At 53.4% G+C, this 26,650-nt stretch overlaps 7 protein-coding genes across 7 annotated transcripts; 4 read left to right on the top strand and 3 right to left on the bottom strand.

The window, feature by feature from the left end:
* Window positions 1-1,280: 1,280 nt before the first annotated feature.
* BBA_04956 (glycosyl hydrolase 53 domain-containing protein) lies at window positions 1,281-2,240 on the bottom strand (the record flags this gene model as incomplete). Its single annotated transcript, XM_008600053.1, has 1 exon — window positions 1,281-2,240. The coding sequence occupies one exon, from the start codon at window positions 2,238-2,240 to the stop codon at window positions 1,281-1,283; it is 960 nt and encodes a 319-aa protein (XP_008598275.1).
* A 1,871-nt stretch (window positions 2,241-4,111) lies between these two features.
* On the top strand, window positions 4,112-5,559 carry BBA_04955 (acetyl-CoA acetyltransferase; the record flags this gene model as incomplete). The annotated part of the gene is made up of 4 exons (XM_008600052.1): window positions 4,112-4,176; window positions 4,253-4,433; window positions 4,491-5,061; window positions 5,138-5,559. 4 exons carry the CDS (start codon window positions 4,112-4,114, stop codon window positions 5,557-5,559), a joined length of 1,239 nt encoding a protein of 412 aa, XP_008598274.1.
* A 902-nt stretch (window positions 5,560-6,461) lies between these two features.
* On the top strand, window positions 6,462-8,896 carry BBA_04954 (sulfate permease; the record flags this gene model as incomplete). The annotated part of the gene is made up of 3 exons (XM_008600051.1): window positions 6,462-6,919; window positions 6,981-7,607; window positions 7,669-8,896. The coding sequence occupies 3 exons, from the start codon at window positions 6,462-6,464 to the stop codon at window positions 8,894-8,896; spliced, it is 2,313 nt and encodes a 770-aa protein (XP_008598273.1).
* An 888-nt stretch (window positions 8,897-9,784) lies between these two features.
* On the top strand, window positions 9,785-12,267 carry BBA_04953 (YL1 nuclear protein; the record flags this gene model as incomplete). The annotated part of the gene is made up of 2 exons (XM_008600050.1): window positions 9,785-11,741; window positions 11,798-12,267. The coding sequence occupies 2 exons, from the start codon at window positions 9,785-9,787 to the stop codon at window positions 12,265-12,267; spliced, it is 2,427 nt and encodes an 808-aa protein (XP_008598272.1).
* A 5,059-nt stretch (window positions 12,268-17,326) lies between these two features.
* On the top strand, window positions 17,327-18,472 carry BBA_04952 (uncharacterized protein; the record flags this gene model as incomplete). Its single annotated transcript, XM_008600049.1, has 1 exon — window positions 17,327-18,472. The coding sequence occupies one exon, from the start codon at window positions 17,327-17,329 to the stop codon at window positions 18,470-18,472; it is 1,146 nt and encodes a 381-aa protein (XP_008598271.1).
* Window positions 18,473-19,517: 1,045 nt separating this feature from the next.
* Window positions 19,518-20,645, bottom strand: BBA_04951 (fatty acid hydroxylase superfamily protein; the record flags this gene model as incomplete). The annotated part of the gene is made up of 1 exon (XM_008600048.1): window positions 19,518-20,645. One exon carries the CDS (start codon window positions 20,643-20,645, stop codon window positions 19,518-19,520), a length of 1,128 nt encoding a protein of 375 aa, XP_008598270.1.
* A 2,863-nt stretch (window positions 20,646-23,508) lies between these two features.
* BBA_04950 (nacht and ankyrin domain containing protein) lies at window positions 23,509-26,403 on the bottom strand (the record flags this gene model as incomplete). The annotated part of the gene is made up of 5 exons (XM_008600047.1): window positions 23,509-24,833; window positions 25,041-25,257; window positions 25,311-25,613; window positions 25,719-26,019; window positions 26,087-26,403. 5 exons carry the CDS (start codon window positions 26,401-26,403, stop codon window positions 23,509-23,511), a joined length of 2,463 nt encoding a protein of 820 aa, XP_008598269.1.
* Window positions 26,404-26,650: the final 247 nt, after the last annotated feature.

The raw sequence follows: 26,650 nt of genomic DNA, 5'->3' as shown, positions 1-26,650 counted from the left end.
TTTTGTGTGCTGCAGGCTGCAGCTGTGAGTGGCGCACGGCGCGTGGATTTCAGCGCTCTTGGCGCTGTTACAAGGGGGAGGGGGACGCCGAAGATGATGATGAATTTCCATTTTTATGTTGGATCGTCTTCTTGGCAATCAATTATTGATTTCCTTTCCTTTCCTTTTTTTTTTTTTTTTTTTTTTCAAAACCCAGACGAAAGCGCAACGATGTGCTCCGCGGGGTAACTTGCATTGCCGCGAACAGTTACTCACACCCACCACTTCGTGCCACTACAGAACCCGTTGGTCTTCTGCAGCGGTCGGCCAACAAACTCTGCAGGGCCGCAACAACACCTCGAACGATGTCTTATGTCTTATACTTTATCTTTTGTCCATCATATTGTCTTTGTCACGCCATCTATGAACCATGTACAATTAGATAAGGAATATCCCAATGGAAGACGTCATTCTCAGGCATTCCATTTACACCTTCTGTCACCAATTGGCTTGGCGGTGGATCACGTGCGCAGCTTATGTTGAGTACTGCCCCACTTCATTAGTCCCAGACGGCAGCTGCGCCTCAATGTGGCGCGCGAGGCGGCGTTTACAAGCGGGAAACATGGTGGTGCCTGGAGATGGATTTGATCAATTCCGATTCCGGAGAAAGTAAAAGCTGGTATTCTTTTTTTGCATTCGAAAAGTTGAATCATGGACCAATAGGAGCAGAGTACAGTGTTCCATTGGCTTGGGTCGTGGTCTGATTGGACAGATCTTCGATTCGATGAACTATTGGGGCCGGAATTCTGGTACATCTTGTCCATCTTGGCTGAGATCTAGTGCTTGGACAAATGATCTTAGCTGGCGAGGATTAATCTGTAATGACGCCATGCTCCTTAGTGCGCGAACATTCAAATATGTACTGTTGCGTTGCAAAGTTCACTCGGCCTATTTTCTCGGGAAACATCCGGGTCTTGTTGGTCACCCGCGTGCGATAGATTTTAGTTTCATGTGCTATGATAAAGTTTTGATAGTTCTATGTGGCGTAATAGCTGAGATAAGAATAAGTCGTGTGTGTGCGTTAGGAAAAAAAAAAATAAACAACCCTAAATTTCCCCGTCGTGGTAAGGGAAAGCGACAGGGCACCATAAAGAACATTTATACAAGCCAAGCAGAACAGATATAAACCCTAAATTCCCCCCTGTCGTGGTAATGGAAGGCGACGAGGCATCATGAAAAACATTATACAGGCCAAATCATTAACAGATTATTTCACCTCATTCCATCTTCATCACCGCCGACTACGCCCAGGCCATCACGAGACCAGCCACAGCCGCCACGCCGCCCGCGACAAGCCCCGACGGAGCGACGCTAAACGCCTTGCTCTGAGGGTTCACGCCCGTTGCGCTCTTGCCGAGGTACCAGGAGCCGATATCCGTCAGCTTGCCGGCATTGTTGAGAAAGGGAGCGTTGGCGCCGACGCTCGAGTTCCTGGAGCGAAAGGCGCCAAAGTACGAGTAGCGGCCAATGTAGGACTCCTTGTCAAAGTAGTCGACGGTCTGGTTGAAGAACTGCTGGGTGGGGTTGAGGTCCTGGTGGGCAAAGGCGTACTCTGTGACCCAGATCTCGGCGTCGGGCCAAAGGGCCCTGCGCTCGCCAATGTGCGAGGCTAGGCCGCCAAAGTTGTCGTACCAGTGGACGGGCACCACGTCAAAGGTGCAGTTCTTGGTGCCGCCGCCGCTGCTCTTGCTGCTGACGAGCGCGGAGCAGTTACCGAGAAACTGCTTGAGCCAGACCAGGCCCGCAGGCGCGCCGGTGACGGCAGGCAGGCCGAGCTTGACATTCATGGCGGCGAGGGGCTCAAAGTTGGCGACCCAAGCTTGGGCGGCGATGTGCGGGTCGACGTTGCTGCCGCCCCAGGAGTTGGGGGCGTCGGGCTCGTTGAAGGCGAGGGCGTGGGTGATGTTGCGCCCCTGCTTGATGAGGCCCTTGACATCGGCGAGCCACGACGCGTCGCTAGGGTCGGCGCCGACCCCCCACATCATGGGCACAAACTCAAACTGGTCCTGCGCGACGTCGGCGTAGGCGGGCGACGGGATGCTGCCGTAGTTGTAGTACCAGGTGAGGTCGATGCCCGGCGGCCGCCAGAGCTTGTTGTCCTGTGGGTACGAGGGATTGGGCGTGAAGACGAGGCCGCGCTTGCCGCTGGCGGCGGAGGCGATGCCGGCGAGCGCGCAGAGGCTAAAGGCGAGGATCGACATGGTTTAGATCTGTCGGGATGTGATGTAGATAAGTGTCGATTGAGCGTCGTCGCTTCGATCGGCGGGGGGTGGGATGCCGATCGCAAATGAGCGCAGATCAAAGATGAGAAATTCGACGAGATGAAGGATGCGAAAGCGAGAGACGGGGATGGATACAAGCAATAGAGTCGCTAATTCTGCGCTCCCCTATACGGCGCTGCAGGTGAAAAGGAGGTCGGCCAAGCGGCGCAGCGCGATGTTCCTTGGGTTGCGCTTTGGGAGAAAGCTCGCTCGTAAACGGCCGTTTGTTCTGCGCAACGTAGTTGATAGGGCGACGAGAAGACTAATCAATGTACGGATGCAAAAAGCGAATGAATAAAGACAAGATATGCCGCTGCAGAAAAAAAAAAACGAGGGTCGATGAAAAAAAGACACAATTCAAGGAGTATTTCATGCAGAAGAACAGAAAAAGACAAAGCGCAATGCAAGGACTCCAGCTGAGGTGGAAGCGGCCCCCAACAAGGTTTTTGCTGGCGGTTTGACGAAATCTATTATTGGAGCGCAGCGCTTCAACGGGTGGCTACAATGGGCTTCGATAGTTCTTCAGTGAGACAACTGTGCCTTGATTAGTGGGGTTGCGCCTGCAACATCAGACGCTCAGGAGGATTGATTCGGATTTGGTTGACAAGTTGGACAGTATGGCATTGGGCTAGTATCTATCGAGTACGGATACTGTGTAAGCAATTTGTGTGTATGCAGAGAGGTGCTTCTGCGGTAGAACCTTGGCTGGTACCTGAAGAGGCTCTGTGAGACAGGCACACAGGCTGCCTTGACCTGAGACTGCGCATTGGCGTTCGACGACCACAGCATGACTTGACAATATACTGGAAGGATTCGGAATTCTACGACGTAGATTTATATATGCATGTTTCGTTGGTCCTTGCTTCCGGCCTTCCCCTGTCGTGCCAGTCCGGAATGCCGTCCGGGGCCGTTCCAGCATCGGCGGCAGCGGCTTGTCCTGTTCCAGCGAAACACGGATTTCTGCACAGGATTCATGGTACGGCCAGTCAATCGAATGGTCAACGGCCGCTGGCGCAACCCGCTCAAAGGCCGTTGACAGCTTTGTTATACCGCTACGCCAGGCCGGCCACCAGGGAAGACTAAATAAGGCGTCCGCCCCCACGAACCATCACTTGTGGAGTGAGGGGGTGACTAACTTATCGCCAGACATCCATGGAGATGACTCTATCAACAATTCTAGCTTTGAAAAAAATCACCAGAATCAAAGGAATTACTGATAGTTAGGGATTATGATGCACGCTCTCTGTCCGAAATTTCGTTTTGTAGAACGGTGCTGCTTGGACGCGGAGTCCGGAGCTTTTGCTTCAACAGGTAGGTACTGGGTACCTCGCTCTAGCTGGCTTGTGAAGGTCCGGAGTTGGGGAAAATAGTGGCCCCGGGGGGGTGGCCGGCGAATGTATATGTGCTGCCTGTCAAGCACATGGTAATTGAAAAGATGTTCAAGGAGATGCAAAGTAAATGAAGAAATGGTAGATGAATCTAGATATCAAATTTGTCATTTTCTGTAGCATGCAGACATTGATTAACTCTCTTCATCCCGCGCCATCGGAGTTTTGGCGCAAACCTCGGCTGGCCGCATGCTTGCTTAGTCAAGCACCCCGGACCACACTTGCAGACCACATTGGCCACAAGCTGCCATAGATTGCCTCGGCTACTCCACAGATCCGGGCTCGGCGTTTGCCATCTGCGCTCGCCTGACGTACATTTGTATCCGGCTCATCCCCTCTCAAAACCTCTCCCGCATTCATCTTCTTTGCACCTTTTCACCATCATATACCCTTTCCCTTTCACCTACATATACATATTTCACCATGGCTGTCGAGCGCATCGGTTCCATCATCAAGCACCTGGCCCCTGGCTCGGCCCTTAGCAGCCTGTGAGTATTATGCGGCATGCACATTTTGAGGGGAGCTATCACAAGCTAATCGTTTTGTCTCTTTTCACCGCGACAGCCAGGCCAAAAACGCCGACGATATTGTCATTACCGTCGCCATCCGCACACCCCTGACAAAGGCTCGCAAGGGAGGTTTCAAGGACAGCGGCATCGAGTACCTCGCCTACTGCCTGCTCAAGGAGCTCAAGACTCGCTCTGGCATCGACCCTGCTCTGGTTGAGGACTTTGCTTTTGGCAACGTACGTATCGCCTAATCTCCATGTGAAACCATGTGCTTACATACCTCGTCTCTCCAGGTCAACGACCCTCTTGCCGCCTCCAAGATCCGCGCCGCCGCGCTCGCCGCCGGCTTCCCCAACACGGCCGGTGCTTATGCCGTGAACCGCTTCTGCTCGTCGGGCCTCAAGGCCACGGCCGACATTGCCGATTCGATTCGATCCGGCGCCATCGACATCGGCGTCGCGGTCGGCGGCGAGAGCATGTCGGCCCCCGGCGCGCCTCCTTTCCCCTTCAACGAGGAGGTCATGGAGAATCAGGAGGTGCAGGACTCGCTCGAGCCCATGGGCTGGACCAGCGAGAACGTCGCTGCCGACTTCAACATTACCCGCCAGCAGATGGACGAGTACGCCGCCGAGTCGTTTCAGCGCGCCGAGCGCGCCCAAAAGGCCGGCTGGTTCGATGATGAGATTGTCCCCATCAAGGCCAAGGTCGAGGGCAAGGACGGTGAGATCACCGAGATCACCGTCACCAAGGACGAGGGCATCCGTCCCGGCACCACCAAGGAGAGCCTCGCCAAGGTCCGCGCTGCTTTCCCCCAGTGGGGTGAGACGACTACTGGTGGCAACGCCAGTCAGGTTACCGATGGAGGTATGTATTCTTGACTACAGATTTGTCGTAGTTTATTTCCCATTCTGGCACACTTGCTGATACTATTCTTTTTCAGCTGCCGCTATTCTGCTCATGAAGCGTTCCACCGCTATCAAGCTCGGCCAGCCCATTCTCGCCAAGTACGTCGGCTCGACCGTCGCCGGCCTTGCCCCCCGCATCATGGGTATCGGCCCCTCGGTCGCCATCCCCAAGCTGCTGGCCAAGTACAACATCACCCTCGCCGATGTCGACGTCATTGAGCTTAACGAGGCCTTTGCCTCGATGGCCGTCTACTGCCGCGACAAGCTCAACCTAGATTGGGCCAAGATGAACCCCCGCGGCGGCGCCATCGCCCTTGGCCACCCTCTCGGCGCCACCGGCGCCCGCCAGATCGTCACCGGTCTGAGCGAGCTACGCAGACAGGACAAGAAGGTCCTGCTCACCAGCATGTGCATCGGCTCCGGCCAGGGCATGGCTGCTCTGTTTATCCGCGAGTAAGTGGAGGACAGTTGTCTGGCGAGGTTGCAAAATGATTTACAGGGTTTTTTTATGTGTATGAATATCTGGCAAAATGCCTGGAACTACTAAATAGTTTTCATGTTTCAAAACAAAACAATTTCTTCTTCACGCGACGGATTGGCCTTTGTGACTTGTCGCGCATGTACCTAATGCGGGCGTGCTTGGCTCTGGTGCATGGCGTTTGCACGTGTGCTGAATATGCATGCAGTCGGGCGAACAGACTGCGCGCACAGCGATCACGCGGCGTATACAGCTGGTGCATTATAAACGCAGGCAGTTCGCCGAATCTGCCCATGAATCTCAGACAAGAATAATACGTTGCCCTTTTTTTTGTGCCGTACCTACTATTAAGCCACACAACACACAACCACAATACTGCGTGTCTCATGACCCCCCACAAGGCGCCTGGCTGCCGTCCAACGAAGCCGCCCAAAAAAACAATGACCAGTGCCAGTCCAGTGCCCACTATAAACCCTGGATCGCCCGCTGAGACACAGCCTCTCACGGGGCCTGGAGAATCAGCAATTAGCACTACGCCCCACTGTAAAGTATCAGGTTACAAGGGCGTCCTTGGTCTGTTATTGAGGGGGCCAGAGCGAACCTTGGGGTCAATTCTCTTCTCGTCAAGTTCATTTTCCTCCCTCCGGTCTCCCTTGACTTGCTCTGCTCATTCTTGTTCTTGTTCTGCCTGATGGATCAACCTTAGTCGAAGCAGGAGGGCATTCGCATCGAGCAGCGGACTCGGCCGTCGGGATAAGAAAAAAACAACTAGTTACCCGTCACACAGAAATCCCCGCGGGTCTGCTACGGGGTCCAAGAAACAAAAAAGGAAAAAAACAACAACATTTGACGAACGGCCAAATACCCGAAACCAAGTCACCATGGCTGGACGAAATCCAACGCGGCCTGGCAGCGGTAGCTCGTCTCCGCACCCTCATCAGCCTGCCCAGCCTAGTACCCTGCGGCAGAGCCACACGCCCGCGAGCCGCCCCGTCAGCTACGTCGGCATCGACGACGACGACGACGACGACGACAAATCCGCCGACGATGCTGACTACCAGGTGCCCGCCCCCTCTGACCGCCGCGTCGGCGACTCCGAGGACACCCCGTTGCTCATCACCGCGACCGAGACCAGCGCGCACCCCGGCGAGTGCGACCACGGCACCTTTAGCCCCCGCGCGTCGACTCCGATGGGCGCGCAGGAGCTCGAACGCCACATTGACCGCATGCAGGGCTCCGAGGACTGGAAGTCGTGGCTGAAGCAGCGCATCCGGACCAAGAAAATGGGCACGTCAAGCGAGCTCGCGCAGCAAGCGGGCGTTCGCGACAACCCAGTCATGTATGATGACAGAAGACGGTGAAGAGCAAGGCAGCAAGTTGCGGCTAACAACAGACCTTAGGTACCTGTCATATTACGTGCCGTGCTTGATTTGGATGCGGAAATACAAATTGTCCTATCTGCAAGGCGATGTTGTGGCGGCCATCACCATGGCGTCCTTTTACCTGCCCATGGCCCTCTCGCTCGCCGCCAACCTCGCACACGTGTCGCCCCTCAACGGCCTGTACTCGTTCGTCTTCAACCCCTTCATCTACGCGATCCTCGGCTCCTCGTCGCAGATGGTCGTAGGCCCCGAGGCGGCGGGCTCCCTGCTCGTCGGCTCCGTCGTCAAGTCCAGCGTCGACGCCGGCGGCCTCGAGGACAACGACCTCGTCCACACGCAAATTGCGGGCGTCGTCGCCGGCATAGCGGGCGCCATGGTCCTCATTGCCGGTCTGGCGCGCCTCGGCTTCCTCGACTCCGTCCTCAGCAGGCCCTTCCTGCGGGGCTTCATCAGCGCCATTGGCTTCGTCATCGCCGTCGACCAGCTGATTCCCGAGTTGGGTTTGGGCAGACTCGCAGACGATCTGGAGGTCAGCCACAGCAGCAGCGTGGAAAAGATTGCCTTTATCGTCGAGCACTGGGACGAGGTGCACCGTGCCACCTTTGCTGTTGCGGGAGTCAGTTTCTTAGTCATTATGTTTTTCCGGTCAGTTGCGCTCTTCTCTCAGTCATACAATCCGAAACCTTTCGAGTTAACAGGCATGCAGTGAAATGAAACGTCGCTTGGAACCCCGGTATCCCTCTGTCGTGTTTGTTCCGGACCGATTCGTCGTCGTTGTGGCATCTGCCATCTTGTGCTGGTACTACGAGTGGGACAAGAGCGGCGTCGAGATTCTCGGCGCCGTAAAGTCGGCCACCGGGAACCTCTTTGCCTTTCGTTGGCCGTTCAAACTCTCTCACATGCGTCACATACGCTCAGCCATGTCGACCTCGTTTCTCATTGCCCTGCTCGGCTTCTTTGAGTCGTCTGTTGCGGCCAAGAGTCTCGGCAACAGCAGCATCCCCGGCATGGAGCTTAGTGCCAATCGCGAAATGATTGCTCTGGGTGTAGCAAACGTTGTCGGCTCTTGCTTCATGAGCCTTCCTGCCTTTGGTGGCTACGGACGCAGCAAAGTCAACAAGACGACGGGCGGCAAGACGCCCATGAGCTCCATTGTGCTGAGCTTCATTTCCCTACTTTCCGTGCTTTTCCTCTTGCCATACTTTTACTTTTTGCCGAAACCCGTTCTGTGCTCCATGATTTCTGTCGTTGCTTGGTCGCTGATAGAAGAAGCACCGCACGACATTAAATTCTTCATCAGGATCCGCGGCTGGACTGAGCTAGGTCTCATGTCCATCATCTTCCTTTCCACCATTTTCTACTCGCTGACTCTCGGCATGGCGCTGGGCGTCGGCATCTCGCTGCTCATGGTCATCAAGCACAGTACGCGCCCTCGCATCCAAATTCTCGGCCGCATCCCCGGCACGCAGCATTTCGAAAACGCCGAGGCCGCGCCGCACAATCTTGAGTTCATCGAGGGGTGCCTCATTGTCAAGATACCCGAGCCGCTCACCTTTGCCAACACGGGCGAGCTCAAGTCGCGCCTACGCCGTCTCGAGCTCTACGGCACGCCCGCGGCACACCCGGCGCTGCCGCGCATCCGCAGCCACGACGCCAACCGCAACATCATATTTGACATTCACGGCGTCACGTCGATTGACGGCTCCGGCACGCAGGTCCTCGAGGAAATCGTGCGCAGCTACCGGGAGCGCGGCGTTCGCGTCTTCTTCTCGCGCATGCCCGGCGGCGCGAACCATCCCGTCTGGCACCTCATGGTCAGCAGCGGCATCGTGCGCCTCTGCGGGGAGGGCCACTTTGTCAAGAACGTGGAGGAGGCGCTGCTGATGACTGAGTACGAAGAAAGCATTGAGGATGCTAGAAGTAGCCTTGCTTGATTCCATGACGTGGACAGGCAGCATGTGACACGGCTGATTGATGATTCGCACTGAAATTCGGTTCTGCGTTTGTTTTTTCCCCAAAAAGCGATACAATAGATTTTGACATTGTCATGGAGAATGTGGATTTGACGGCTAGAGTAGATCTTGTTTGGCATTATAGTACAATTACGTGACCCGAGACTATATTTACAAATTCAACTTGAGATGCGTCTCTGCAATTACACTCGGTACTGACTGTGAGAGCATGTTATCTGTTACTCACATGGCTGCTTTCGAAATCGATGATATGTGAGCATAGATGACGTGGGCCAGAATCTTGCCTCTAAATCTGTCTCACATATCAAATTTTCCAGGAAAGAATACTGTTAAATCACTTGAATTTACGGATACTTTGATGGATTCTCAAACCGTAAGCAATGCCAGCTAAAAGTAGGGCAACTAACTACATGCTGAGGGGGGCAAGGTTTTCTGTTTCCTGACAAGTATTAACTCCCTTGCCTTAGTTTCTCTATCCGGACACAGATGTTGGCAGTGTTCTCTCATTTTAGCATTATAATTGCTTAAATGGTGTTTCCTAATAAATCTACTAATAAATCTACTAATAATAAGAGGTATTGTCAGAAAAGCCCCCCCAAGCCTTAACTTAGGGTGATCGCTTAGTGGCACCCACAGTGACATGCCACTAAGCTCAGGGTGCCACACGCGTGGATGCCCGTCAGGGATGGAAATTTCGAAGCCCCTCCAAAGGCGCGTTATCCCAACTTTTACATCATCAAGCACACCCAAAACAACTCACCGATTGCCATCTCGAGCGGACGACGATACTCACACATCGCCACAGCTAGGGATGCATCAACAATATCTGGCCCTTTCATAGACCTTGCGATGGATTCGGAGCCCACCCGACCGTCGGAGCTCGACGAGTCGCAGTCGTCCAAGCTGTCCAGCATCAATCCTAGCGACATGGACAGCGGCAGCGACAGCGACAGCTCCAACGCTGGCGTCTCTGAGGCGGCGCCCCAGGTTGAGTGGCTCGCCACCGGCCGTCAGCGTCGCTCCACGGCCGGCAACCGCATGAAGTCAATGCTCGCCAACGAGGAACCCGATTCGGATCTCGAGCTGCTCTTCGCCGAGGATGACGACGACCAGGGCTTCTCTGACGCTGGCGAGCACATCTCAGACGTGCAGATGGATTCTTCCTCCGATGACGACGATAACAACGACGACGACGACCTCCAGGGCGAAAAGGAGCTTGATCGACAGGCCAAGGAACGCCGCGCCGCGCAACGGAAGCGCAAAGCGCAGGAAGCAATCCCGGCCAAGTTTCGCAAAAAAGTACGCATCGACACGAGCAACTCCACGCCGCGATCGTCTGTCGCGCCCTCGACGCCGCTTACGAGCCAGCCCCGACCAAAGAAGAAGAAGAAGTCAGAGCGCGCATCGTGGCTACCCTCGGTCACCGATATGCCCACGCGCGCGTCGTCGCGGCAGACGACGCGGCTCTCCAAGGAGCAGCTGCACGCGCAAATGGAGGAGCGCGAGGCCAAGCGGCTGAAGCAGCTGGCGCAGATGCAGAAGAAGGCGGCGCGTCTCGAGGCCCTCAAGAAGCCGCCCATGACGCAGGAGGACCGGCTGCGCGAGGCCGCTCTCGTCGAGGAGCGCAACAGCAAGAGTCTCAACCGCTGGGAAGAAGCCGAGAAGCAGCGCGAGGAGGAGCGCAGGGCAAAGCTCGCCGCGCTGCACGAGCGCACGCTCAGCGGGCCGGTGATTACATTTTGGAGCGGCAAAGGTCGGTTCGGTGACGGTTGGCGCAGGGGTGAGGGTATCCACGTCGCGGTTGAGGAGAAGCCGAAAAAGGCGAAAAAGGAAAAGGTGGTCAAGGACAAAGGCAAGAAAAAGGACGATGCAAAGGATAGTGTTAAGGAAGAAAAGGTCGGAGAGACAAAAATTACGAGTTTGCAGGGTTCGGAAACGGCAAAGCCCCCATCTACAGGAACTGGTCAAGATGCGAACGCAGGTGAAACTGGCGAGTTGAACACTGACGTCAGCACAGAAGCACCTAAGCCAGGTGCAGCAGCAGAAGGCGTCTCCAAAGATACGCTCATGGAGGATGCATCGGACACACAAACGCAAGAGAATGCACCATCAACAGCACCAGCAGCCCCGGCTACCATCAGCCCTATAGAAACCAAAGCTGCTGATGATGCGACAAAAGACGCGGCCATAGACGTCTCGACGGCAACAACGAAGGGCGCAGAAAAGTCGATTGTCGGTGAGGCTGCAAAACAAGACGGCGCCACAGAACGGTCGTCTGTGGAACCGAAAACCTCGTCGGCATCACACTCTGCCGAAGCCGTCGAAGCACCTTCGAAAGAGCCTGACTCTAAAGCCACTACGCCATCAAAGCAGCCCACAGAGGCGGTATCTCCTTCGAAGGAGCCAGAAGCATCAGGGCCGGTTGCCGTGGAGGCTCAAGAGGGTGCCACTCCTTCTGGATCTGGGGACAAAGCGCCTCAGTCGCAACAAGCTTCCACAACGCAGCTCACGAATGGTCCTCGCGCCACCACAGAAACAGGTACTGTGCTGGTCATAGGCGGAGGGCAACCTCCCAAGCCGACTCCCCTGCAGCCGATTGAGAACGAGTCACTGCCTGTAAGCAAGGTAGTGAGCCAGATCCAGTCGGAGGCAGCCACGCCACAGCCAGAACAAATCCGCTCACCCCTGGACGGGCTCGCAACGACTCGTGATGCCATCATTTACCAAAATTTCGACTCGAATGCCATCAAAGACAAGGGTGTGCAAACGCAGGTCCTCTTTGGTCGCAAGATGAGCCGCTTGCCAAGTACGTATATATTCAGCGGGCAAACAAATTTCGACAGCATTGCTAATCAGAAACAGAACCTACTCCTGCGCCAATATGCCCCATTACTTGTAATACAGCCCGATATCGTGACCCACAGACCAATCTACACTTTTACAGCGCCGCTGCCTTCAAGGAGCTCCAGCGTGTACAATCGGGTGAATACCGCTGGAGCAGGCTGCTCGGTGCATGGGTCGGTAGCGGCACATGTGCAGCTCGAGGGGTCCCTGAGAGGTTTCTCAACCCTTCCAGGTGCCCGACGCTGGAAGAAGTAGAGCGCATCCAACGCAAAAAGGAGGAGAAGGAGAAGCTCAAAATACAGCAGGCAGAGGACGAAAAGAAGGCCAGTGAGAAGAAGACGACTGCGTCTGATAAGCGAATGAGTGGCGACAGCGCTCCTGCACCGCCTAGTGGTGATGCGACAGCTGCGCAAGAAGAATCGTCTGTTGATGTAAAGATGGAGGATGCTGGCGGCACCAAGGTGGAAGGGCCGTCCGTGGCTGCATAAGATGCATGCTACTGTGTACCAATACAAAAAAAACCAGAAGGGGGAGGAGGCTGGAGAGGACTGGGCAAAACAGAGCCGGCACAGACCTTGGATGTAACATGATATCAGCTGGAGAAGATGTCTAGACGATGGGCAAGGCGTTTTCGTGAGCGTGTGCAAAAACACACGACTTTTCTTTTTCGGGTTCAACTTGTAATTTTAATCGGCAGTGGGGATTGGAGTCATACCATCTTGGCGGCGCAAATACTTTTGTGTTTTTTTTGTACACTAGCTAGGCCTGGAAGGCGGCAAGGTAGTGATAGTGAGGTAGAGAAAGAACGAAACAATACGAGGCAACGGATCTTGTCAAATGCGATGCCGCGGGCGAAGCTGCCTCTCCAAGGAGCCCTTTGACAATGCAAGGACGAAGGAAGAAGGCGTTGCCCTTTTGCCTTTTGAGAGCATCTTTCCCCGCAAGAACGTGATTCTGCGAGGTTCAACAGCTCTGGTCAAGTTTAACGTGATCGATTCTCGTTCGTATATAAACTTGTCTGTCCCGTTATCTCGCCTTGTTCGCGGCTTCAAGAAGGGAGGGTTGTCTTTCGCCTCTGGGCCTCACCCACCCGGCATATCTTTTTGCGTGGAATCGCAGCTCACAGAATACATCTCTGCTGCACTTGCATCGCCATGACGCATACGCTCGCCGTCGAGGGACTCCCGAGATCAGTTCAATCCCCCGTGATTTGCATACATCTTCATCACTGTTACACTCGAGGATCATCTGCAGCTCGACAGGCTGATGTGTATACTCTTTTTTCGCCATCGACATGAACCTCTCGTCCTTTTGATCCCAACGATGTTATATCAGCGCCTTCTATGCTATTGACAGGGGTTGAAGCGTTGTAATGGAGTTGATTATAGGTTACGCTCTGCCTGGATACCCCGGGGCTTTACTGCGTAATTTGTGTCTAGGCCTACGGGGTACAGCATAAACGGCCAGACAGAAACATACATCTCGGATCCGAAGATGGGGGGTTTACGTCTGCGCAGAGACTCCGCCGCGTACCATGTATCGTGGTCGGGTGCTAAGCACAGTCATTGTTTTCCGCACTGCAATGGGAATCCAGACGGCTGTGTGTGAGCCGACGCAGGAGATTCATGGAAAGAAATCGAATATGCTTTCCATGTCCGCGTCAAAGCAACTACCTATATATCAAGGTGAAAAAAAAAAACGGTCTCTGGTGCGAGTCTTGCAATAGTCGCGGCGTCTTGATAGCGCGGACGGGTCGCAAAATGATGCACGTGCTCGAAAGCTCGTACAGTCGTGCTGCGTGATTCTTCAAGTTGTTACAAAATACCGAAGAGTATTTCGCGTTGGACGAGGAGTATTCACGTTGGACTCGGGCGCTAGCGAAAGCCGAAATGGGCGCACAGGGCAAGTTCGTGAGCAGTAACTGTAGTTTGCTCAGCTTGGCATTTCGTGTATGGCGGGGGGGGGGGGGGGGGGCCAGGACTGAGTACACATGGGACGAGAGAGCAGCACATGGCGGGAAGGATACGGGAAGTGTGGTGTACAGACACATGGAGAGGGCCAGATGATTATTCTGGTCGAATGAATACGGGGGGCGGACGTGTTGATATCTGCTGTGCTATTTACACTCAGTAATTCCTCAGTTTCGGGTCAGCCGACTGGATTCCTCGGCCAAAATAGATGAGGGGGCGGAGGTTTAGCAGCGCTGTGTTATCAATAAATCTTCATAGTGGTTGTTTTGGCAGTTGTTTTTGGTGGCTGAAGGGCCTTTTCCTGGTCAGAGAGCGCTTGCCAATCATCTTTAACTGCGACAATGACGACACAGGGCTGACTTGGCCGCACTGCGTCTCAATTACTCCGTAATCCGTATTGATATGAATTTCTGCATAAAGGAACAGGGAGTGAGGGGTTTGCAGCCCGCCCACTTCGAGTACTTTTGGGTACAGGGGAATGAAACCTGGGGGAGCTGAGAAATTACCAGCGAGCAAAGAGCAGCTCGGCAGCCAATGGCTAGGCGCCGAGCAGGGACTGAGTGATGCAAGATGACAAGCATTTTGCAAGCAATCAGGCATGACGCATGGCGTTGCAACCGCTTGACTATTGGTCGTTGGTCCGCTCCTGTGCAGCGAGGAGAGAGGAGAGGGCGGTTGACGAGGATTTCTCCATGCAGCGGGCCAGTCGGATGCAGAGGCAAGGAGGGCCGGCTGGCTGGGCATGACTGGTCCAGCTGGTATTTGGTTGCAGTATGCATATTTTACTGTAATAATAGCACGCTTTTCATAGCGAGCCAGTCGGGTGCAAAGGCAAAAGCCGTCTCCAACTGGCATTTGTACGCACAGTTGCGCTAAGCCACACTCGGAGTCTGATTGTCCACATTAGCCACCATTACTCCTCACTAGCCCTGGCCCGCGCCACTTTTTTGTCAAGCCTTTCTCAAACTGTCTTGCCCAATCCACGATGAAGATCTCGACAATTGCGCTACATACCTAGTAGTACTTTGATCGCAACCCTCAGTCCTTCTTGGCTCGCCATGCCCGCCTCCGTCCCCCCCCTGACGCTTTATCTGCCCCTCAGTTCAGCTACCCATGGCCAGCGCATCCATGCATTTCCGCCAATCGTCGCCATCGAGGATGCCATCCATCTCCAGTGCGCCCGGGATGCGGGATTGAGGCTCGCCCGTGATGCTCCTGGCTGGGCTTCGATGCAACAAAAGTTCATCAATTACCATCATCACTCCATCATGCATCGAAAGCAGTACAACCTTGATATACCATTTTACAATCAGGCAAAAAAAAGAGACCGAATATACCCCCGAATACTAATTTTTCTGGCAGTTGTACCACGTCCGCGACCCTGTGCAAATCCGTTCGTCTGTGACAACGGCCCAAGCTCTTAGTCCACCTTTTAAGATTACCACAAGGCCCTTCGCTACCACGGCGAATCCGTCCTAGAAAGCTAGAAAGTGCCCATCGTCACCATTAATTACCAGTACATGCGTACAGACCTTGGAGCGCTCAACCGTCCCATCTTTGGTCCCGCCTCTTGGACAGGAGTTGATTATGCCACATCTTGCATGACGCCGTCATCAACGTACCTTTCCGTCTATTGTTCTACAGTTTTTCTCTCTCTACAACTAGCAGCTTTTACCTTTGGCGCATTCAGACAATTAGACGACCTCCGTATACAGACGACTGGCGTCGCCGATTCGCCGCAACGAGGACCCATGTTTCAAGTGCCAAATGTCACTCAGCTGAGCCGCAGCTGAGAGAGTCTGTCAGTTCGTCTTTAAGCCAGGCCACCCCGGTTACTTTCTTGCACTTCTATTCAGACTATCGTTATTCTCATCTCGCTACGTCGCCAATCGATTCGCCCCCCGTCCTCCTCATCATTGTATTGTCGGTCGCTAGCCACAGACTTATAACCGTGCTCGCTCGTCCCGTCAGCCCGGCAACTCCAATCGTACGACGGAGGGGCCGCTTCTTCGTCCAGTTTCTTTACAAAAGACTAAATACTGGTCTTTTGCTGTTTTTCTTGTGCTTTTTTACTCTTTTATTTCCCTGACCATATACCAATCGCCCGCCACAAAGTCGAAACGGTCATTCTAATTCCTTATATTAAGGCCTCGAGCCCCGGCTTTACCAGGGTGCCCTCAACCCACGATTCCGAAACACGTTTCGCGCCCCGGGTTGTTCGGGAGAGCCTTTGAATAGCGCGCATTGCCATTTTGGCTTTGCATTATTGTTTGGAAAGAAAAATCTCCGCGCTTGGAATATCTTGACCATTTTCATCTCTTTTCAACATCTTCTGCTTTGCATTCGCATGCAAGCGAGTGCGTCTGTCCCCATCGCCGTTATGGATCCCTCAAGAACTCTAGTTGCATTCCATTTGTAAGTTGTTAGCTGCCCCCCTTGGGCGCGGATATTGTCTCGCATTCGTTCTTTGTTCCTATTGGAGTCGAACCAATTGAGTCACGCGGAATCGCCCATTGTCTTGCGTCGCCGCAGAATGCGCAATTGGGCAAGCTCCATTCAATGCCCGTCTACCTATTAGGGCCCTTCATTGACGAGGCGACGACCGATCCCCGTCCTCTGAAGATGCGCCGCCCGAGACAACTGCAAGCCAGGCCGGGCATTATTCCGCGTTCTTCCACCGCCTCGCAATCAAGATTTATGCAGCTTGCCTTGATCGATGAACAGGTTCCACCGTCGCCCGTCTTGACTGGACGCGGTGTGCAGATCGATTGCTGGTTATTGATTGGGCCAATGGACAATTCATTGGCATCAAGCAACGCATGTCTGGCTGCTCAAGTGCGCACTGACAGGATGAGCTGTTTGCCTCGGCGACTTCGCACGTCGCCGGCTGCAAGCCTTACAAGCCACCAGCTGACCGCAACATCGTGGGGCCAGTATTTCAGTCTCCCTCGTTGGAATGCACTTTACTTCATGAGTCCCATCCAGGAGGACACTTTATTAAATTCGCTTTTCACGGCATTTGGATTTTACTGACAATGGCATTTCAACTTATAGTGAGACGGATCCATCGGTCACGACTGTCCACTTGATTGGTTCGTGGGACGGATTTTCCTCGTCGTATGCCATGGATCGCGACGCCCGGCGCGGTCGCGGTCATTGGCGAGGCTGTCACTCCCTCCAAGACCGTGTTTGCTGCGGCGCCGGCAGTCGATATAAGATGCACACTGGCCTTGCCATGGGCCACACCTACTATTATTATGTATGTTGCTCGTGGTTTGCTCCCCTCACCAACACCACCGCCTCCACCGTCCTGGCCGCCAGCTAGGACCACTGCGCAGACTTTCCTATGCCCATTGCTTCTTTGGTACTCGTTTTAGATGCTGACGAGGCTGTCCGCCGGCCTATGTAGTACGAAGTAAACGGTTCGACGGAAACGTGCAATTCTGCGTTGCCTTTTACCACGTCCTGCCCATACCTTCCTGGCCAAAAGGTCAACACTCTATATATACCACGGGAGGGCACCAGTCGCACTCGTCGTGCCTCACTTACATCCTTATCCGAACAAGACTTTCGAACCATGGATCCTCGCTCCAAGTTTGTCACGCCGCAGCCCTCTGCTCCTACCTTTGCCGAGATGTCTAAGCGCCGCACGGGTACCGCTGCTCCCGCCCTCTCCACGAATTTTGTGCTTTCCAAAGACCGTCCGGAGTCGGCTACCTCCCCCAAATCTCCTTGGAGACGCTTCTTTCACAGATCGCTCATTTGCCGTTCATTTGAAAACCGTGACCGCTCAAACAATGGCGCCGACCATGGCAGCCTCATATCCGCCACCGCGAACTGCGATCCTAGACCTCTGTCGCCTTCAGAGGGTGCCAATACACGCGACATCTCCCCCGCATCGCTACGCCGACCAGTTGTCGAGAAGGCAGACACATTCATGCGTCCAGACTCACGTGGTAGCATATCCCCCTCATCCCGCGCTCGCACACCACCCCTCGACGTACTGGATCAGGTTGATGAAGAAGATGACGACAACTTTGTTGGAGCGTTGGATGATTTCTTGTCGTACGCCGTAGAAGAGCCTTTATTCACAACCCGGCTCTCTCCACCACCGTTCAGAAGGGATCCGGCTACGAGCTCTTCTGCTCAGACTGTGGTGCCATCACCTCGTAGCCTCTCGATATCATCCACACGGCACCAAGCACTTGCAAAATTATCGATGCCGGAGAGCCCGAGTCGTTCATCTCGGGATACTTTGCACTCTGGATGCCCTTCATCCACTCTGTCAAGTGCTACGAACTCGCCCGCCTCTCCGACGCTTAAAGATTTTCCCTTGTCAAGCGACATTTCGTCGTTTGATGGCGAGTCCCAGGATGACGACGACAGTGAGCGGTTCTCATGCCCTGGCCGTGAAGATGTGCATGTCGGCCATGAAGCAGCACGCGCAAACAAGCATGTCAAGGGTCCATCGACGGCGTCTTTTTCGAGATATCGACTGCCGCAGCTGACGTTTTCAACGGATAAGCTACCTCTTGCCGAGGATAAATTCTCGACAAGCCCTCGCTTCACAACCATGACATCGCCGCTGCTGCTACCTGGCTCCGGTCAGCCTGTGAGCAGCAACGGCGACTCCAACCTACTGGGCTCGAGCCTGGACACGGGTCTCGACGACTTTGCCCGCGAGCTTAGCTGGCTGACCGATTCGATCACGAGTCGGCGCTAGGACCTCATAATAATGCCCTAACGTTTACTTGTGCTGCTTTTTTGCATTATTTTTTTCTTGCATGCTCTTACCGGGCATGCTCAGCGTCCATTGCTTTTCTCGCTACATTTTTTCACATGATTGATACCTATTTGCTGCTGTTTTCATCTTGCTATCGAGTTACATTGCTTAATCTTTATTATACGCTACACACTATATATAGTCTTGTCTAGCACCTCGATGGTGACTGGGACGTACATAGAATTAACGCTGGGAGATATGTTGCTACTACTGCTGCCTATTGCCTTGTCGTGACTGTGAAAATCGCTGCTTTGTAATGAAAGGTGACGCTGTACTGCCATGGTAATGGCAGCTCGTCTATTCCGTCCATGCCCAATTTGAGTCAAGTAATGCAAGGGCCTTTTTTTTTTTTTTTTACAAATTGATGTTGATTCGACATTATGTATATTGTCAAGAAGACGAAATTCCTATTCAGACAGACCCAACGACATCGCCATGCTATAAAAAAAAACGAGAGTGTAATGGTTAAAAAGAATGCCGTGTCTGGATGAACAAAGTCCGGACACGAAAGAAGAAGAGGGAAGAAAAATATGATACAGGAAGAGAAGATGCAAGTAGCATGATACCTCAAAATGAGGGCTAGTTTCTGTGCATGAAGGGCGGGGACAGGACCTGTGCCGAGGCAGGCCAAGTCTCGCATGATTATAGTATTATGAGGTGTTTGCTGCAGCCAATTCAGTCCAGTAAAGGAAGAAAGAAAGCGAAGGAGGCCCGGAGATGAAATTGGGATGCAGCAGCAAAAAAAGGGGCAAAAAAAAAAACCCCCCTGGGAAAAAGGGGACAAAAAACACCGCAGACCGAACCTGACCGAACCTCATGATCCAAAATAAAATAAGTAGATGGAAACGAAAGCCAATTCATAAAACAAGAAGAAGCCTCAATCAGCATGCTACTGGTAGTGACACGCGAGAGCAAGGGATAAACAATACGAGGCAAAACAAAAAGCGCGATTCGTCGTCAAGTATGAGCAGTTCCTGTGGGCTGTTTATTTCGGAACCGCCGGCGCCGTCTTTTCAGCGGCGCGCTTCTTATCGACGAGACGATTGGCGCGGGGGCCCTTGTATTTTGTGCTGAGGATGCCGTCCCAAAAGGTGAAGAAGGGCTGGGAAAAGTTGGTCTTGATGCCCCAGGTCTGGTGGTGAATGTCGTGGTAGGCGGCATTGTTGTTGGTGATGAGCTGGAGGGGGTCCCAGGGAAAGGCGTAGCCGCAGTGGTCGTCAATGGTCTTCATGGTGGAAAAGGTGAAGAAGCAGGTGCCCTGGAGGGTGGTCATGCCGGTAATTTTGAAACCGATGCCGGCGCCGAGAGTGTCGAGGAGAAAGCCCTCAAAGGGGTGGTTGTAGAGGGCCCCGTAGGCGTAGGGGACGTAGAGACGGTGATGACGCGAGTGGAAAGTTGTGTAGAGCCAGCGGTTCATGTGCATCAGGCGATGCAAAAAGTACTGCCAGGTGTCGAGGATGAAGACGGCGACGAAGAACTGCAGGGCTGGGACGAGGACATGGTAGATGAGGCGGGCGACGGCCATTTCCCAGGCGGCAAAGACAGGCACGTTGGCGTCGGTCTTGAGGAAGGGATAGTAGCCGCCAGCGACGGCACCAGCGAGCAAGGGGTGAGCGGCGGCCACGTTCTTAGAGATGGCGGTGGCGTTGAGGCCAACAAGGGCGAGCATGCCCGGGACGGCGCGCTGGGCGAGACGCACGCGAGTGGCCCAAACGGCAATGTCATAGCCGTCCTTGCCGACGTACTCGGGAGGATCGGCGAGCTGGAGGAGGGCGCCGGTGACGACCTGGATGAGCTGCTGGATGACGACGTCGCGGGCGACCTCGTAGCGTGAAGCGTGGTTGCGGCGGGCAATCTCGTCGGGGGTGTGCAGGCGGTACTGGGGAAAAAGGTCGAGCGTGTCAATGGTGTGGAAGAAGAGGCTCATGGCCCAGTAGACGACGACGGGCGCGACGAGCGACAGCCAAAAGTCGGGGCACCACGACCAGAGGTCGGCTCGGGGCTGGAGGTCGTAGGCGGGCAGCGGCGGGAGCGCCGTGTCGAAGAGGGTCGCGTTGCTGGCCATGACGGAGGCGGCGGACGCGGAGAGGCTGGCCGAGGTGGCGTTGACCATTGCAAGGCGAGGTGGTTTCTTTTGTAGTTGTTTGAATCGGGAAGGGCCGAGGATGAGAATGGTCGGGGGGATCAAAGGGATCACGGTCGCGTAGTTATGAATCGACTCGCCGCAAGCTTCTTTTGCTGCGATGCGAGGACGAGGATAGAGCAATGTGGCGCGCGGCGCGTTTGTCCCGCGATGAAGATATCACCATGCAAACAAAAAGAGTTGAGATGACGTGGTGGCGAAAAAGGGAAAAAAAAAGAAAAAGGAGCGTGGTTCGGAAGCAATGGATCAAGTTCGTGCGCGCGGTCGCTGCGGGGAGGGGAGGGAGAGAAGGGTAGAAATCGTCAATCGTTGTGCAACCCGGAAAATGCAAGACGTCTTGAATGTCGAAGATGCAACAAGTCGGGGGTAAAAAAGGAGCGTCACAGAGATTTTGATGGAAATTGAAGAGGAGGGAAAGAAGAAGCGTCGCAGCCGGGGGGTGGATCGCTGAATTAAAGATGCCCTCGGGCTTCCTGCCAATTATTTACTGGTGACCAACTAAATACTACGGGCGCAACCGCGTTTAGTAGTAAATATCATTACAAAGTACTGCTTTTAGCCTAGCATCCCAGTTTGGTCTGTCTTTAAAGGGCTTTTTTAATTCATTCTTCTTTATTTCATTTTATTTTTTAACTGGATCTATTTCCTTGTTCGGAACGGAAGCTCGGAGATGCCAAGCGGGCAAGTCGACGCCTTTTTCTTTTCTTCCAAAAAGTGGCCCAGCTTTTGCGCCTTTTCCCCTGACTAATAACTGAACCAGTAGCGAAATCTTGCGACGGTGGCGAGGTTGTTCTGTTTATTCTACAGCATGTCGATTTCAACATGCATCAGCGAGTCGAAGAAGTCTACAGATGTAATTAATTACAACGTTGTAACGGCATCACGGGAGGGGCGGAGTACATGGCCAGAGACATGCGGGTAAACGGATGACGTGGTTGCCCTCAACAGCCAAGCCCAAGTCCCCATCAAAAGGTGCATTTGGCTTTGATTAGCTTTGCCTCTTTACCTCTTTCTAGTACTCTTTCTCTCCCAGCCTTTGCAACTCGGTGCTCACTTGCTTCTCAGCTTGCGGCCCCGGAAATGACACCACTTCGGCAACCCAACTTCCAGCCCACCCCCATGTGTCTGTCGCCCTCTTTCATGGCGTGTCTGGCATGTCGCTCCTCCCCCCCTAGCAAGGGACGCGCGAACGCGGATTCGAATCTGATAACTCAGTACCTGCGTCTGCCGCCTCCCGGCCCCTAACTAGAGCTCGCCCATATGGAAAACGGAGTGGTAGCAGTCCGATCCGAGCCATAGTCCGAGGTGGGGTGATTCTACGCGTAAAGCAGCAGAGCAAGTCACCAGTCAGGGGCTTTGATGCGGCCATCACCTGGGGGTCGAATCGAAACAAATCATCGACAGCTCTCTTTGCGCAGTCTTGGTCTCATCTGAATCATGTACGCAGCGCATACCGTCCGAAGCGCCTGACAAAAAACCCACCACAGCCAAAAAATAGCCCACGACAGCCAAGTACATGACAATGTACTCGCTCAAACTAACAATATAGTCTTCAAAACCAAGCTCTCAGATGTAATTGGAGAGACCTAATCAGCACGCCTTTCTCTCTTCTTCACGCCCCAGTCGCGGCTTCGATCTCACCATCCACGCTCGTCGCAAACTTGCAAGTAGAGCTGTTGCCACTCGTCGTCGCCGTCTTATTTTTTACAACCTGCGAGCATTTCCAAATCCCTCTACACCGACTTTGTCGCTTTTGGTGAGCTTCAGTTGAACGATGATTATGAAAAGCCACAAAATATCATTGTTTCCTTTCAGAGCAGCCACACGAGATTGCTGATGGTCTATTGTCACAAGAGTTGCCATGCACTTCGCCCTCATCAACAAGAGCCCAAACAACATCCGGATGACCATTCTCGGCGGCTAAGACCCCCTATGGCTTCTCTATATATATAGGCACAACCCAGTTGCTAAGAGCCTCCATGGCTTTCCTTGTGGAGTTGATATGTAACTTACCAGACTCGACAAGTAATTTGTGTTGCCTGCTGTTCCCCTTTCTGAGAACCAATGAAAGCACTGAATATCCCCCCACGCTTTGTGCATTCACGTCCACTCCAGGAGTCTGAAGAAGCAGCTCGAACATGTCTAATGAAGCTGTGTCCACGGCTGTCATGAGTGGCGTAAAGCCGTTGTAGTCTCGACAATTTACATCTGCAGCACCGAGCAGAAGCCGCACTACTTTCGTGTGTTTATCCTCAATAGCCACGTGGAGCGCCGTCTGACCGTCATCATCTTGGTTGTCAACATCTATGCCAGGGGTTTGGAGTAGTACTTGCACTACTTCTGCGTGCCCGTTTTCAGCAGCTCGCCAGATTGCTGTGCACCCATCATCGTCTCTGTGATTCACATCGACGCAATGACTATTAACAAGAATCTGTACTGCCTGCAGCTTTCCTACGCTGGCGGCAAGTGACAAGGGTGTTCTTTGACGTGAATCCAAGACATCCATCGATATTTGCCCCTCGTGTGCTCGCTTAACCATGGCTAGCAGTTGTGCAATCAATTGGCGTTCGGCTGCCAGATGTTGCAAGCTGATCCACTGGTATTCCCGTATCTGGTGGGATCAAGGAGGCCAAGCAGAGTAATCCAAAGCATCCTCTGCGCGGGAACCACTTGCCTCAGATCTCTCGACATGTGTCGTCCACCATTGTCTCGCATACTCCAAAAGAGAAATGTCCAGCATGTAAAGGAACGCTTGCTTTCGGGAAAGCCCGAATGGTGGTCGGCGGGACCTATCCAGATAGCGGGATGAAGGACCATGTCGGACTATTGCGGGTCAGAAGGGATCTGGGCGGCTATCGGTGCATGCGAAGAGAGTTGAAGGTGATCCACCCTGAACGAGATACTTGCCTGCGATAAGTTCTTCTCTGTCGACACGCCCAGAGGAGCTGAAACGTTGGACCATACGAAAACAGAGAATGCATGTTCTCGCAAGCCTGTAATGGCCACTCTTCTGCTCATCGGTAGCCACTATTGTGCTTCGGTTCTCTGACATGGTATTAGATCTGAGAAGAGCAAGGCCTCGATCGAGGAAGAATTCTTTGACGGCTTGGTGTATGAATGAAACCCGCCCCGCAAAACCCTCGGCAAGCCCGCAGCTGAGCACAACGATGCGTCTCTCCATATCTTCGTCATCGCCAATATATGCGTCATCATCGAAGTAATCATCAAGCGACTTTTCGGGGTCGTCAACACCGGGTCTCTCGACATCCATGACAATGGCCCATCGTAGTTCCCGTACTGTCATGACGTCTTGAGCAAAGCATATCCATTGCATCAGTAACAGAGATTCTGCAGGCTCATCTGCCTTGCTGGTCAGTATTGATTCGAATAGCTCTTCCAATTCCTTGGGCATTTGCTTAATGGCTTTATAAATCTGCCGGGAGGTCCGCGCACTCCCCTTAAGCCTGAGAGCCTCGTCTACAGCAAGACGTGCCCACAAGAAGATTCCATTCGCCCCTTCGATAATTGCAACTGCTATCCCGTCTTGCAAAAGGCAAGGATATGGCAAAATACCGGACAGTACAAAGGTCTCGATATCAGGCTTGTTGCGTTCGTCAATCGCTAGTTCAAAGGCACCAGTTATTCTCGGAATTGGGAAGCGGCGGCAAGTAAAGCATACGTGCAACTTCCCGTTACTAGCAGAACTCTGGCCAATGAGAGCCGCAAACTCTTCAATCAAGCCATTTGCGGTCCTTGAGCCGCCTTCGTCCAGCGCATCCACGAATAGCCATACTTCATGCGACTTGGATATGGCCGCTGCGAGATGCTCTGCCAAGTCTTGCTCACGCCAATACCAGTCTGTGCCAACTCTGCCCTGGCTAAGTTGACTTTTGTGAAACTTGTCGACAACTTCATGCAAAATATCGGGAACTTGCTGAAGAAGTTGATGAAGGATTGACCTGTAAAATCCAAGTCGTGTCCGCTCCAGCTCTGTTCCACGGTCGTGAAAAAAAAAAGTCGCAAGTATAGCCCCTTTTGCGTGATGACGCCGAATATGCTGAATCATGTGCTTGATCAAGTCGACTTGCCAGTCCCTGGATTTCCCATGATCCAAAGCAGCCCGTGGCTGACCGAAACCCAGCGGGTGTAAGTCGGCTCCTGAAACACCCAAGTACATGTCCCTTCGACGGCTTTTGCAACCTCTGTGGACCGTTTGTTCATGTCTGCAAACCACAGAGCTCTCAAGCACTCTCCTGTCCGTTCATCCAGCGTCACATTTGCTAGGCACGCAAGAATCAGTTGCAAGGTCGCGCGTAGTCCGAGGCGAGAAACCTGACATCTCGTTTCTCATACCACGGTACGTACCTCTAGTCAAGATAGTATGCTGTGCCATGTCTCGAAGCACAGACCGGACTTTGTCGTACTCACTATCATTTTGACCGAACTTGACTATATCGGAATGCGAACGTTGAATATCACAAACGCAAAGGTCGTCAGACTCTGACTGAGGGCAATATCTCGCAGATACAGTGCTGACAGCCAGTACTTTGGGGCCAATCATACGCCACTTTCCCGTGTGATCCTAAACCATATGAGCTGTACGAATCATTATTCTCTCGGGCCGAACCAACGCACCTGAGCTGCTGTACTCGAACGTTCTGTTTCAGAGAAGCAAAAGAAACGGCAATCGCCCAGTGAGTTCTGCTTCTTGTCGCACAGTTTTTTGAACTCGTCCCTCAATGTTTGCAGCGCAGGCGAGTTCTCGCAGCTCAGAGAACTAATCAAGGGCCCGTTGGAACTCGGGTCTGCCATTTCTGTCAAAGCCTCTATCCGCATTCCGCTGTGGGGTACAGCAAAGAAGATGATTGCACGGGTTGCACGAAGCAGCCTTCCTAGTGTATCATGTTGCGTCTCTGACGCCGCTATACAAACGAGAGCCTGGCAAAGTCGTCAATGAACTGAAATGGCTTCGTTTGTATACGACTTTGGTGGGGGGGGGGGGGGGGGGTGAGGAAAGGCGCATCATGAGAGTTGTGAACGTACTTGTTTGATGAGTATGCCTCCGAGGCTATGCCCGATGAACATGGTGGGCGTCGTTGGAGTCTCGGCCGCCAGAGGACGTAAACTGTGTAGGAGAGATGCGGATATGTCAGGAAACCCTTGTATAGTTGTGGAATGGGCGACATCTGAGCGGTGGCCATAAATAATCACCCGGGCCACTGGTCTCTTAGTGACTTTGTCTAAAATCTCGTATGGGAGTGAGTCCCGCAGCCACATGTGACTGCCACCTCGTTCTTTGAACGAGCCAAACGCATGGCCACCGAGGCCAGAGACGGCAATGATGCTGGGGGTTGGTAAGTCAGTCTCGACAGCCTTTTGTATTTCGGTCCTGGCCTCCGAAATCGACATACTCTAGCTTGTGATCATCTTGAGGTGGTGCAAAGAGGGTCGTCATTCCGACAAAGTCCGTGTCCCATGTAAGGCCACCTATTGTAGAGGTTCCGCTTGGATTTGCATTTCCAACTTGGTCACCGAGAATTGCTGTTGCTTGGCCACTCCCACCGTCAATACGCGGGGCAAGGGACTGAATGGAAACGTCCTGAAAGTAATTGCCCATGAAAGACCTGAGTTTTTCCTTGTCCCAGCCATTTGGGACTCCTGTGATGCGAAAGGTTTTTGTAGAGCTCCCGGAGGCTCCTTCCGACGATGTAGTGATGGGTGTTGCCATGCTCGTGACTCGGAGGGATGCTTGTTGGTAGCCCTTGATAGAGCCAACCCGCCTGGAAGAGAAAAAGAAGCTTTGGGGACAAGGCTGAGAGACTTCTGCTCTCTCGTTCTCGGCCTGCGTAGATGCCCAACGCGGGGTTTCTGTGGCTGTTGGTATATTGATCATGTGGCTGGCTTACATTATGCATTGCGACGTCTCATGCATGCATGCAAGGTGGCAGGCTATTCATTTAGCGCTGTATGGCGCT

The sequence above is a fragment of the Beauveria bassiana genome, assembly GCF_000280675.1.
Source record: "Beauveria bassiana ARSEF 2860 unplaced genomic scaffold BBA_S00012, whole genome shotgun sequence".
NCBI classification, from domain to species: Eukaryota; Fungi; Ascomycota; class Sordariomycetes; order Hypocreales; family Cordycipitaceae; genus Beauveria; species Beauveria bassiana.
The sequence above is the reverse complement of the archived record's forward strand: the minus strand, read 5'-3'. Positions and strand labels throughout refer to the sequence as shown.